Source organism: Microtus ochrogaster, chromosome 7 (assembly GCF_000317375.1).
Source record: "Microtus ochrogaster isolate Prairie Vole_2 chromosome 7, MicOch1.0, whole genome shotgun sequence".
NCBI classification, from domain to species: Eukaryota; Metazoa; Chordata; class Mammalia; order Rodentia; family Cricetidae; genus Microtus; species Microtus ochrogaster.
In genome coordinates this window covers 26,799,652-26,812,637 of record NC_022014.1, presented here as the reverse complement: position 1 = coordinate 26,812,637, position 12,986 = coordinate 26,799,652, and the positions used below count along the sequence as shown (strand labels likewise).

The following is a 12,986-nucleotide window of genomic DNA, read 5'->3' as shown; positions in this document are numbered from 1 at the left end:
GTGGGAGGTCCTTGGACTTCCCACAAGGCAGGGAACCCGGACTGCTCTTCAGGCTGATGAGGGAGGGGGACTTGATTGGGGGAGGGGGAGGGATATGGGAGGCTGTGGAGGGGAGGAGGCAGAAATTTTAATTTTTATTAAAATAAAAAAAAGAGTATAGCTGAGGGGCTAGAGAGACGGCTCAGGGGTCAAGAGAGCTTGCTGCTCTTGCAGAGGACCTGCTCACGACCACCTGCAATTTCACCTCCGGGGGATATGATGCCTCTAGCCTCCTTCACACAGAGATGTGCACAGATACACATAAGACTTTAAAAATGAAAAGCAGTTAAGAATAAAGCTGAATCCCTATCTCATATCATGCACAAAACAAACTCTGAGAGCATTAATTTTTTAAAGCCCTAAGTATAAGAGCTGGAACTATAAAATTCTAAAAGCATATAAATCGTCAGGCTCTTGGGTTAGGTAATAGTTTCTTGGCTATGGGACCAAAAGCACAGACAATGAAAATGGATTATTCGAACTTCAAGAAAATTTTAAAACTTTGGGCCTCAAAAGGCACTGTTAAGGAAATGAAACGACCACCAACAAGATGGAGAGAACATTTGTAAGTCACGCATCTGGTCGGGTGCCAGTGTTGGGTGCACCTGGAGCCCTCACGGCTCAACAGAATAAAGACAACCAGCGGGCAAGGGATTGGAGGGGAAAGTTCTCCAAAGCACTCACTAGGAGGCAATAACCTAAAAGGCAGCGGATATGAGCACAGAGCATCAGGGAGGATCTGGAAACCCAGGCCCCTTTCATGTCACCAGAGGAATGGGAAAGGGGCGCCTGCTTTGGAAGATGCTGCCAGTTCTTCAAAAAGTTAAACAAAATTCCCATATTGTACAAAAATTCTAACTCTTAGGTATGTATCAAGAGGGTTGATTGCGTGTATACACACATGCGTGTGGGTACACACATTAACACATACACATGCACACAGAGACACATCAGTTATTCACAATAGCCAAAAAGTGGAAGCGTGTGGTGTGTCTGCACCATGGAGTAACAGGGAACGTCAGATAAGATGGAGCACTGATATGTGCTCCAATAGAGGAGAGGCTCAGAAAGCGATAACAGAGGAAAGAAGTCAGACACAAAGGGCCACGTCTGCTGGAGTCCATCGACAAGGGTCTCAGTGATCCTCGAGCGGAAAGGGGTTTCTTTTGGGGGGGGCAAAGAATGTTCTGGAAGTAGGTAACAGTGAATGGCTATGCACAGACATACAAAAACCACGGGATGAACACTTTGAAAGAGTGAATTCTATGGCACGTGAATTATACCTCGGCTTAAAAATAGAATTTGGCAAGAGGTATTTCACTTGGACAGCGTTCGCAGGGGCTGCACGTTCCTGAGCTAATGGAATCAGAAAGCCACTGCCCTGTGCAGTGATCTCGCTTTCGAGCCGTGGCTAATTGATCACACCTCAAGTGTGTGGTCTGTTCTCGCCCATCTCCAATCAACAGGAAACTCGGAGATTTAGTAGAGCAAAAGGGAACTTCAGAAAACATAGAATGAACCTGCGGTCTCAATGACGCAATGCCGGGTTAGGTGAAAACCAAAACCGGATGGGAGCATAAGAAAGTGGGAAGATGACTGCTGAGATGAAACCCGCTCCACAGATGCCGACAGAAAGCGCTGAGGAAGAGAAAATGGACTAGCTGCTGATTAGAGCTAAGGAAAACCACCCAGAACCCAAACAGGACCAAGAAATAATACAGACAAGTTAGTCAGATATTAATGGCATACCCCTTTAATCCCAGCACTTGGGAGGCGAGGCATGCATGTGAGTTCAAGGTTAGCCTGTTTTATATAAGGAGTTCCAGGGCAACCAGAGCTACATAGTGAGACCCTCTCTTAAAATAAATAAAAAATAAATTTAAAAAAAAGGTGGGGTGTGAGGGATAAGGACAAGTTCGAAATTGAAATGCCACTGCAAAAATTCTTGCATCAGTCCAGCATAAGCACTGGAAGGGCCAACAGGAAAAATGTAGTTGAATTGAAGGAACAATGAAAAGGAAACTTCCCAGCCGTGATGAGAACATCCAGGTGCCAGCGCACAAACAATGCCAGTGAATTCCACTCCGAAAGTGTGAGCAGAATGCAAAGAGGAGAACACTGGAGCATTGACAGCTTCAGGGACAGAAACCCCAGGCTCTCCACCCAGGAATGAGGATTACATTTACCTCCGACTGCTCGCCAGAGACACAGCATGCAAGAAAGCTACTGACAAAGATCCGGATGTAACTGACATTGCATTCAAAGGCAAAACAAAGGCATGCTTAAAAACACCTGGACTTGTTGAACAGGCCAGATGGTTCAGGGGGTATAGCCCCTTGTCACCAAGCCTGACCTGTGTTTGAGCCCCAAAACCCATATGGTGGAAGAAAAGACCAGATTTTCAGAAACTGTCTCCTGGTCGACACACAGGCACACATGCAAATAAATGTTTAAAAATGCAAGTTTTTAGAAATACAGGAAAAGGATGTGTAAAGAAAAAAGTTGGTTATGCCAATCAAAGGCATTAAAAAACTGAAAGGAGAAAGGTTGATATATTTGACCTAAAAGATAGAGAAAATAGAACCTACAAGCAGAGGCAATTTATTTTTAAAAACATCATGGAAGCCTTCTGTAGTGAACACATTTTTAATCCAGTACTAGGGAAGCAGAGGTAGACGGGTCTCTGTGAGATCAGCCTGGTCTACAGAGCAAGTTTCAGGAAGCCTGAGCTACAGAGAGACCCCTGTCTCAAAAAACAAAAACAACACAAAAACTGTAAGGAATGTTCAGAGAGGGGGAAACATACAATAAACAAGAAAAGGCCTTGAAGAAATAATACTTAAAAATCAAACATTTTAGCCACAAGGTACTGAAAATTTCAAATTGACAATAAAAAATAATCCATTCACCAAGATTTTTATAAATGGTTCTGAGTATTCATTAGATCAAGAAGAAAACGGAGGTTTTGAACTCCTTGGGCATGACTAAGTGAGAAGATTACTTATTCAGACCTGTGAGATGGACCAGTGGGCAGGATGCATGTTTTGTGGTGAGCAAAACTTGTACAATGGAGGAGTCTCCTTTAAGGAAAAAAAAATCATCAAAAGATATTTGCAAAATTAATCTCCCACTGAAAATGTAACCCCCGCCCCAGCGCCTCAGAAAAGACTGGTGTCTTCTGTTCTCTCTAAACTGGGTCACATGGAGAGTAGGAGGGGAAGTCATAAAATAAAAGCAATATCAATTTATATAAATTAAATAGAAAAAAAACAGAGTTGGCAGTAGAGCTGATTAAAAATAAAACTAAGAACCATACTTTTTTTTCAAAATTGGTAAATCTTTGACAAAAAGAATTGAGAATGATGGAGAAGAATGAAAACTAACAGTTGGGAAACTAGAAAAGATAATTTTTTAGAAAGTTTTCTTTTTTTCAACCTGATGGTGGGCATTTCTGAAACCATAAGGTAAGGACTGTCCTTTCTTGTAAAGTGGGTGACATCACCACAGTCAGAATCAAACAAAAGTCTGCCATGATTTTATCTGCTAGGTACTGGCCTAGGGATACAAACACCTCAGGTACCTGTTGTACAAATTTGTGATATTTTTATTGTGAACTGTGATTTTGGCACTAAAAGTGGATCACTGGGGCTGGAGAGATGGCTCAGTGATTGAGAGCACTTGCTCTCTTCCAGGGGAACCGAGTTCAGTTCCCAGCACCCACATGGCAGTTTACAGCCACCTGGAACTCCAGTTCTGAGTAATCAGATGTCCTCTGCTGGCCTCCACAGGCACTTGCATGCATGTGGTGTGTTGTAAATAGGAGCGGCGGGCCTGCGTCCCAGGCACCCAGCCGCCCTCATGGCTGTTGTAATATGAGCGGCGGGCTGTGTCCCGCCACCCGGCTAGCTTTACCCGAAATAATTACACGGAAACTGTATTCTTTTAAACACTGCCTGGCCCCATTAGTTCCAGCCTCTTATTGGCTAGCTCTTACATATTAATCTAACGCATTTCTATTAATCTTTGTAGCCCACGAGCTGGCTTACCAGGAAAGATCTTAACCTGCGTCTGTCTGGAGTGGGACAATCATGGCGACTCACTGACTCAGCTTCTTTCTCCCAGCCCTCTGTTCTGTTTCCTCCATCCACCTAAGGGTTGGCCTATCAAGGGGCCTAGGCAGTTTCTTTATTCCTTAACCAATGAAATCAACAGATTGATATATGACACTCCCACATCACTTCCCCTTTTTCTGTTTAAACAAAAAAAGGAAGGCTTTAACTTTAACATAACCAATGACCTTCCTCCATTAGTGGTGCAGATAAATTCATGTATATAGACACATAAACACATAAATAAAAGTAAATAAATTGCTCCCTTAAGTGGGTTGCCCTGTTACAGAGATTGGAGTAAACATGGAGGCAAACTTCTAAGATAGCTATATGATGCAATTTATAAAGAAAAATAAGTAGTGTAAATATTGGCAAGAATATAACTGCTAAGATTTTTAGATGATATGGCACATCGAAAAACCCAAAAGACTCAGCTGACAAACTGTTCATGCTGGTACAAGATTTCGAAGAAGCAAAATTTCAAATATGCAGCTGTGATGGTTCATTTTGATTGTCACTTTTATCATACTACGAGTTCAGACCCTCAGCAGTCACATAAATGTGGGTAGGTGTGGCAGTCTGCCTGTGATATCAGCCCCTAGCAAGCTAGTTAGTCAGAGGAACCAGATGAGTAAACTCCAAGAAACCCTGCCTCGATACACTAGGTAGAAAGTGATTGAGAAAGGCACCTAATGCCAAACTCTGGTCTCATACACGTGTGGCATGTACATGTATAAACATGCAGACACACATACCACACATAGACACCTGTTAAGAAAAATAAAAAGGAAAAAGCCAGCTGAGTCCAGGCATGTTCCTGTCTCTGTTTCTTGACCCAGGAAGGTGTGGTCCCTGCTCAGACTGGATAGATTGTATCGGGAGACAAAATAACCTTCTCTCCTTTAAGGTGGTTCCTGTCAGGCTTTGGGTCTTGGTCTTGAGAAAAGTAACTCACTCAATAACAGAAAATAAGATACATCTAGAACATGTAAGGACATATAAGCAAAAGATAAATATTCCAATAGAAGATGGGTAAACTATGTGTTTAAGAAAGTAGTTACTGTGGAGGCAGAGGTAGGCAGATCTCTGTGAGTTCAAGGTCAACCTGGTCTATATAGTGAGTTCTGGGACAGTCAGATGCTGTTTCAACATACACACTCATAATAACAATAACAACAACAATAATAAATTAAGAAGAGGGGCTAGATATAGAGAGAGAGTTCAGTAGCTGAGAATGCACACTGCTCTTGCAGAGAACCTGAGTTTGGTTCCCAGCATCCATGTCAGGAAGCTCACAACCACCTAGAACTCCAGCTCCAGGAGACCTGATGCCCTTGTCTGGTTGCTGTGGGCACCTGCATTCATGTGCATCTAACCACACACAGCATACACAGGTATATATAACTTTAAAAAATGAAATAAACCTTTAAGCATTCTTCTCATAATGAAAAATATCTGTCACTACAGAATGTCTATGTAAATGATGGTGTATCTATTGTACAATACTGCAGGCAAAAAGAATGGGATGAATCTGTTTGCCATAGAAAAAGCTCTTCAAGGCTACTGCTAAGTTGAAAAAAAAAACCAGGTGATTTGCAACACTAATGTCTAATTTGAGCCACTGAACTATGCCAGTTGGAGAGCTGTACAAGGAGGTCTAAGGTGAAAGGGACCAGGAAGGAAGATTTTGGGTTTGTTTTTATTGTTTGATTTTCTTCCAACAAGAACGTAGTCGAGAAAGAAGGTGGGTATTTGTACGCTAATGCCCACAGCTGCATTAATCACAATAGGTAGAAACCTGAATGTCCATCAACAGATGAATGGATTAACACAATGGGTATATACAATGGAAAATTATTCAGTCACAAAATGAAATAAAGTCCTGATTCACACTGCAACATGGATGAATCTCAAAAGTATTATGCTAATAAAAAAAACCAGCCACAAAAGGACAGACACTGTATGATCTTACTTCTGAGGGGCCTGGAGAAGAGACAGGAAGCAGCCTGCTATCTGTCAGGGGCTGAGGGGTGAGGATTGGTGCTCAATACAGCATGTCAGTCTGGAATGGTAACAAAGTTCTAATGCTGCATGAGGACAGCCAGACAGCAATGTGACGTCATGCTGCTGAACCAGACACTGAAGATATTTTAAAAAATATGCTATGTAGATTTTACAACAATAAAAAATGCTAATTAAAATAGAACAAGTAATGATCAGCTAATAACTAAAATGCACAGGGCTTACACCTAAGATCTCTTTTTAGTGAAATATACATCACCTCAAATATGAATCTGTAGCCTGGCCTACAATAAAGAGCAATGACAGGCAAAGGACAGAAACAAAGCCAGAAGAGCCCTGGAGAGGAAGATAACATCTGCACAGAGCAGACCCGGACCCGGGATCCTGGAATCCCACAGATGGAGGCTCTCAGGCTAAGGGCTGAGTACAAGCTGCCAACTCGAGATTTGATCCCAGTCTGTGGATGGTGAGGAGCTAAAGTGGATCCTTGAAGGAATGTGATATCCATAAAAGAATACTTACACATACGCACACATACCCCAATATACACATACATACAAACACATAGACACACAAATACACATATATACATAATACTTAAACATACACACATATATATGCAACATACACACAAACACAAATACATACAAACACTTAAACACACATACATATATACAAATGCACACAACAAAATATACACACAAACACATATATTTACATATAAATGCATATATACATACATATATACACAAAAATTCACATCCACATACACACAGAGAGAGTCAGACACCATTCCTTTGGGACAGCAACCAAAAAAACATTCACAGACAGTGAGAAAGAAAAAGTCACACATGAGTAATTAACACCCTAAGTCTGTGCCACTTATGGGTGTGGGGTCTAAATTTATACCACCCATGGGGAATAGAAACCATGAACTGTAGGTTTAGCATAAAAATATTCAAGGTGAGTGAAATCCCCCAGTTCAGAGAAAGAAAAACAAGAGCAACTAGACTTGGAAGGCAGAGGCAGAAGGATCTTTGTGAGTTTGAGACAGCCTGGTCTACAGAGTGAGTCCAGGAAAGCAAGGAACACATAGAAAGACGCTGTCTAAAAAAATGAGAGAGAGAGAGAGAGAGAGAGAGAGAGAGAGAGAGAGAGAGAGAGAGAGAGAGAAACCAGTCTCTCTGAGGACATGTGCATGGTCTAAGACTTGAAGAAATGCACAGAACAGACAACTGGGTGACCAAGAGACCAAGATGTGATCACATTTTAAAAAGAAAAGAAGCATAACCCAGGAGCACATGCACACAGGTACATACTCCCCAGAGCCAGAACCCTCAAAGTCTGGACGTTAGGATGGCCAAGAAGTATCTGTGTGGTGTGATAGAAATGATGGTGGACATAAAAGATGGAAAGCAAAAGATAATTCAAGGGGCAGTGGAAAGTCAGCAGCATTGAGAAGTTGTGGAGACGAGGGGTCTTTTAGTCATGCAGACAGAATGTTGCCAGTAAACAGGAGTCTGGAGCCCCTAAGAGCTCCTATTTGGAGATAAGGCGATCAGCCAGGCACTACCATGAAGGGGTCCCCTGGATGAGATGTGAATGGAAGGGCAGAAAGCTTGAAGCCGGCAGGCGCGTATTGATGAAGTGCAAGATGGTTCACTCATCATCATAATGACCTGATTGCATTACTGAAAGCATGATCTCATAATTCGCACACCCGTGTTACTTGTACCCCCACACTGCAGCTGAAGGAAACAAGACTTGGAGAGCTCCTGAGATGTGGCAGGACGGAGGCTCCTGTCCAGACCTTATACTTCAGAGGCTCTGCCTGACCCATGAACTGCTTTCTTTCCCCTCCCACTCCCCACACCCACCACCACACCACCCTCACCGTTTTCACTGCCTCTCCCTCACCCCTGCTGAGCTCACACTGGGTCTGAGTCACATGAGCCTTAGCAGACAGGTGGGGGTGGAAGCGAGGAGGAAAAGCCAACTGAGCAGTGACTACAGACCTGGGTTTGTCTTTTTGTGGCTACTAAGCCTGGCTGGAGAGTGGGATCCAGAATATGGAACTCTTTAAATGGCCCCTAGATTACTGTTACATTCAAGGAAGGCTCCAGTCTTCATCTGGCCCCTAAGGCCAATTTAGAGACAGTGTCACAGCCTTGAAGGACCTTAAATAAGATCCGGACCCAGCTTCTCGTAGCTTCTTCATTCTTAAAATGAAAACAATAACTTGAGCCTGCCTGTCTCTCAGGGTAGGTACTTCTGCATGGAACAAGCTCTGATCCAAAATAGAAGGGGTTTGGGATAAGAAAAGGAGCGAATCCTTTCTTCGGGATTGGGGTATGATGGCCATTTTCTTGGGCTGGGCTAACACCACCTTCTCTGGACAACTCCTGATTAGGTTGGCTGTGGCTACTTAGCAACTCTGACTTGCCCAGACTAAAACCATCAAGTGTTTTGATCTGGCCAAGAAAGGATTGGAAAAATGAAATGGATGTTAGGGATTGGATGTGTCTGTTTTCTAAGGTTCATATGCTGGGAGCTTAGTTCCCGGTGTAATAGCATGGAGACTATGGAGTATCTTAAAGATGGAGCCTGCTAGGAAGTGATTGGGCTGTGACTACTCCCTTGGGAAGGGACTCATGCAGGTCTTGTGAGCAGGTTAGTTCCTGGAAGTCTATTTCTCTAAATGATTTCAATCCCATAGATCTAGAATTCTAACAGTTTGACCTAAATAACCCTTGATTACCCGTGGCTCCTGAGTGCTACTCTGAGGACAGAAGAGGTGTCCTATTGAAGTGCCCTGAGGTTGTTTTGTCCCAGTCAGCCCCCACATACGGTCCCTCAAAGAGTCTTATATGTCCCAGGCACAAGGGGTAGCCTCCACCCCCACCCTGTAACACACACATGCACAGCCAGTCTTGGGAGAGGCAGAGGCTCACCTTGATGCTCTTCCAGCTTCCCCATGGTCTCAATCTGCTCCACCAGGTCATTGGAGCTCCACTGGCTCATGCCAATAAGGATGGCGCTCTTACCTTCAGCCACCTCCTCTGAGGGAAGGGGAGAGATGGATGTTAGCAAACGGGGCCAGGTATGGGTGGCTCTAACAGAGCTGGTGTCTAAGGGGGTACTCATTTCACCCACAGTTGAAAGAGATTTTAAAAGCTTTTGGCTTCTTTTCTTTAGTGCTAGAGATGGGACCCAGGACCTTGCACATGGCAGACAAGAGCTCTACCACTGAGCTTCGCCGTCCACCCAAGACTTCAACTACTGAAAGTATCTTCACTCACAGGACTAACTATTGAGGAATTTGTCATTGCAACCATGACACTGTGACTCAGCAGGGCCCATCTATAGCAAAAGAAAGTGGCAATGAAACAGTTATCCACTCCTAGCACTGAGAATAGCATTTCTTGGAAAGAAAAGACCAAAAAGTCATGATTTGCCCATGGTTTTCCTCCAGAAATGTGACTGAACTTCTATGAACCTCTGTTTTCCCAACAGTAAAATAAACAGGCAATGTCCACCTCACAGGGTTCTGGGGAGGATCAGTTGAGGTGAAGGGTTTCAGAGCCTCGGTGCACAGAGGGGGCCCAGAGATAAGAGCCATTGTGCTCCCGTCTCCTCCTGACAAGTCGCTCACCAGCAAGGTTTGGGCTAGTTGGATCTGGAGTGGTGCTGGAGTAACTCTGAGGTAAGGGGAGGGAAAGCCTTCTGGTTCTAAGGTGTATGAGCTGCATGGAGTCCTTAGCTTCCATCTCAACTGCAGGAACCTTCTAGTGTCTCCATTCCTGCTCCACTTCCCCTAGCCCTGTCTCTGTCCGTAATAATTACTCTGGGAAGAAGCAGTGGGGCTCCTATCCCCCATCCACACCATACACAAGCCTCTGGGTCCCCCACCGCACCTGTGACACAATCCCTGCTCGTGAGAAGGAATGTTTCTATAAGAGCACACCAGTGGGAACAGACACACTTCTCACTGTCACCACCTACCCAAGATGAGCAGTCATGGTGAAGAGCTTTGTGGATTCCTTCACACCACAGAAAGCAAGGGTGTTGAGGAGAACCCCCAATTCCGGGTCATAAAGAATAAAAGCTGATAGCTGCCTTTCAGGCAGAGCCTTTCTCCAGCAACCAATATGGCGGACAAAAAGTTTTGGGAGCTGTCCAGCGTTCTGACTCACACTAGCGCTCAGTAATCCGGATCTCATATTTGAAAATGCCTCCTGCCTTATTGTGTTATTTATTTGATTGATTTAACAGTCATTATTAAACTTTTACTAGTGATACTGGTATACATATTTACAAATATTAATTCATAAGGTAGACATGGTGGTGCATGCCTGCAATTCTAGCATTCAGGAGGTGAAGGCAGGAGATCAGTTGTTCAAGATAGCTTTGATTATATCGTGGATTCAAGACCAACCAGGACTACATAAGACCCACTCTCAAACCACATAAAGCAAAACCAAAAAGAGACTAATTCAATTCTTGTACAAATGGGAGTAATAGTGGGGCTAGGAATGGCTCTGTCAATAAAGTCTTGCTATCTAAGCATGAAGACAAGTTCAGATTACCACAACCAACACACACAAAAAAAGACTTCACATGCCTGTAACCAACCCCAGTGCTGGAAGTTGTGAGACAAAGACAGGTGGGTCCTGAAGCTGATTAATCAGACAGTCTTACCAAATCAAATTTCAGGTATAGTGGAAAGTCATCAAAACAGACACCCAGCCTCTCTCTCCACATACACATACACATGAAAAACCCACAACAACAAGCGTATGCACACAGAATCTTTCTCACAAAACAACAAGGAACAATAATTACTATCTTTATTTTTGTAAACCAGGAAACTGAAGCAAACAGAAGTTGAATGATCCCTGCTCAAAGGTTCTGCCTAGCACCTGGATTCAAAACCAGATACACTGAGCACTTGAGTAAACTATGATGTCTCTCAGCCTGCCACTGTGGCATACAACTGTAATCCCAGCACTTGGGAAGCTGTGATAGGAGGAGCATTAGGTTTGGGGCCAACCTAGGCTACATAGCGAGAACCTGACTCACAAAAAAGCATAAAGAATGCCATGCCCTAACATTTTACCCTCCCGATATCTTGTCCTGGACATCCTGTATTGGTTGGCCCCACACACCTGGACAGCTTCCTCAATCAGGTATGCTCCTTCTGGGGACAAGTTCACACCTGTAAGTGGCATCAAATACTTGGCAAGTCTCTGAACCAACTTCTGGTGCCCATTGTACAAGCTGTGAACTTTCCTTTTGCACACACACACACACACACACTTTGGTCTGTTTTCTTGTCCCCCAAACAGCAATAAAACCTATAGCTCTCCTACTCTTCTAGCAAGCTGCCACAGGAACAAATGATATAATAAACTTGAAAAACTACACAAGCTAAAACACTGTGCAAAAATACAAGGTACCATCATCCTTGAAGAAGCAGAACCGCAATGAAGTTAAAGCCAGGCATAGTGGCACACGCCTTAATTCTGTCTCTTGGCTCTGTTGATTACCCAAGCAAGCGGGTATTTCTTTGCCCATTCCAACAACTATCCTACAGCAAAAAGACTCCTAAGCATATACTGTGTGTGTAAGATATGACCTCTGTCCCACAGGAAGTCAGTGATGTGAAGGACACCACCATAAAGAACTCTGGGAAGACCAGAGAGCGGGGTGCCAGGTAGGTGCTCAGTACGTACTGGTGAGTGCTTCCTACAATGCAGGAGATTCTATCCCAGAGGTGTGTGTGAGGCTGCCAGAGCCCCTGGGGTCTGCCAGGGCTCCATAGCTCTGAGCATGCAGACTTCTGTGCATCAGGGCTCTTTCTCTCTGCCTCTCTCCCTGTGTGGCTCAACTCCCTTTGTCTTTGGTCTCTTGTCTGGTTTTCCATCAAACATTTCTTTCTCTCACAAACTCAGCATGATCCCAGTCCCTGTCGTCGTCGTGCCCCCCCCCCCACACACACACAAAGATGGGTTCTCAAGGGTTTTCTTCCCATGAGCCTATACCTCTTAGGGTCCTTGAACTTGCCTCTGTGTCTCTCAGACTCCCTGTGTTCTCTCAGGATGTCCTCACTGTCTCTCCCTTGTCCTACCACACCCCAGAATCTGCCCTCCTCCCCTCCCTCTGGGTCTCTCCTTTTCTCTGAGTGGAAGAGCCTCCTTAATCTCTCTTATGTCTTTGGAGTTCCTTTTCTTCTGCAGGATCTTGTCTCCTGCATAGGGTCCTCACTCCATTTGGGAGGCTTTCCTGCCCTTTGCCCCTCCTCTTCCTGATCACAAGCTGTCTTGTGCATCCCACATTCCCCACCCCCCTCAGTTCTGCACTCCTGAGTGCTCTCTCCCTCTCTCTCTCTCTCTCTCTCTCTCTCTCTCTCTCTCTCTCTCTCTCTTTATCTCTTTGTTCCTCTCCGTTCATCTCTCTCTCTCTCTCTCTCGTGTGTGTGTGTGTGTGTGTGTGTGTGTGTCCGTCCGTGTGTGTCCTCTCTCCCTCTCTCCCTCCTGCTTTTCTCGAATCTCCCCTGGGTTGCTCCCTCTCCCTGTCTGCCCTATTCTCCCGTTCTCCCTCTCCACTTGCCCACCCTTCCAAATGCTTTGTCTCTTGCCTCTCCTTCCCCCTGGAATTCTTGCCTGTCGTCGTCTCCCCGCCCCCCTTCGGCTCTCCACATTCAGCCTTCAGATCTTCACTCTGGAAGCAATGGGCTTTGCCCCCTACAAGGCCCAAAACACACTCTCTCTCTCTCTCTCTCTCTCTCTCTCTCTCTCTCTCTCTCTCTCTCTCTCT

The 12,986-nt window shown here is 44.5% G+C and overlaps 1 protein-coding gene across 2 annotated transcripts in view; it reads right to left on the bottom strand.

Annotated features, from left to right (window-relative positions):
- Pitpnm3 (PITPNM family member 3) overlaps positions 1–12,986 on the bottom strand; it is an 89,607-nt gene that overhangs the window by 53,640 nt on the left and 22,981 nt on the right. For both annotated transcript variants that reach the window (XM_026780961.1, XM_026780962.1), the window contains one exon: positions 9,122–9,229. In XM_026780961.1, the coding sequence (XP_026636762.1) occupies positions 9,122–9,229 (108 nt within the window). The remainder of the gene's footprint in view (positions 1–9,121; positions 9,230–12,986) is intronic.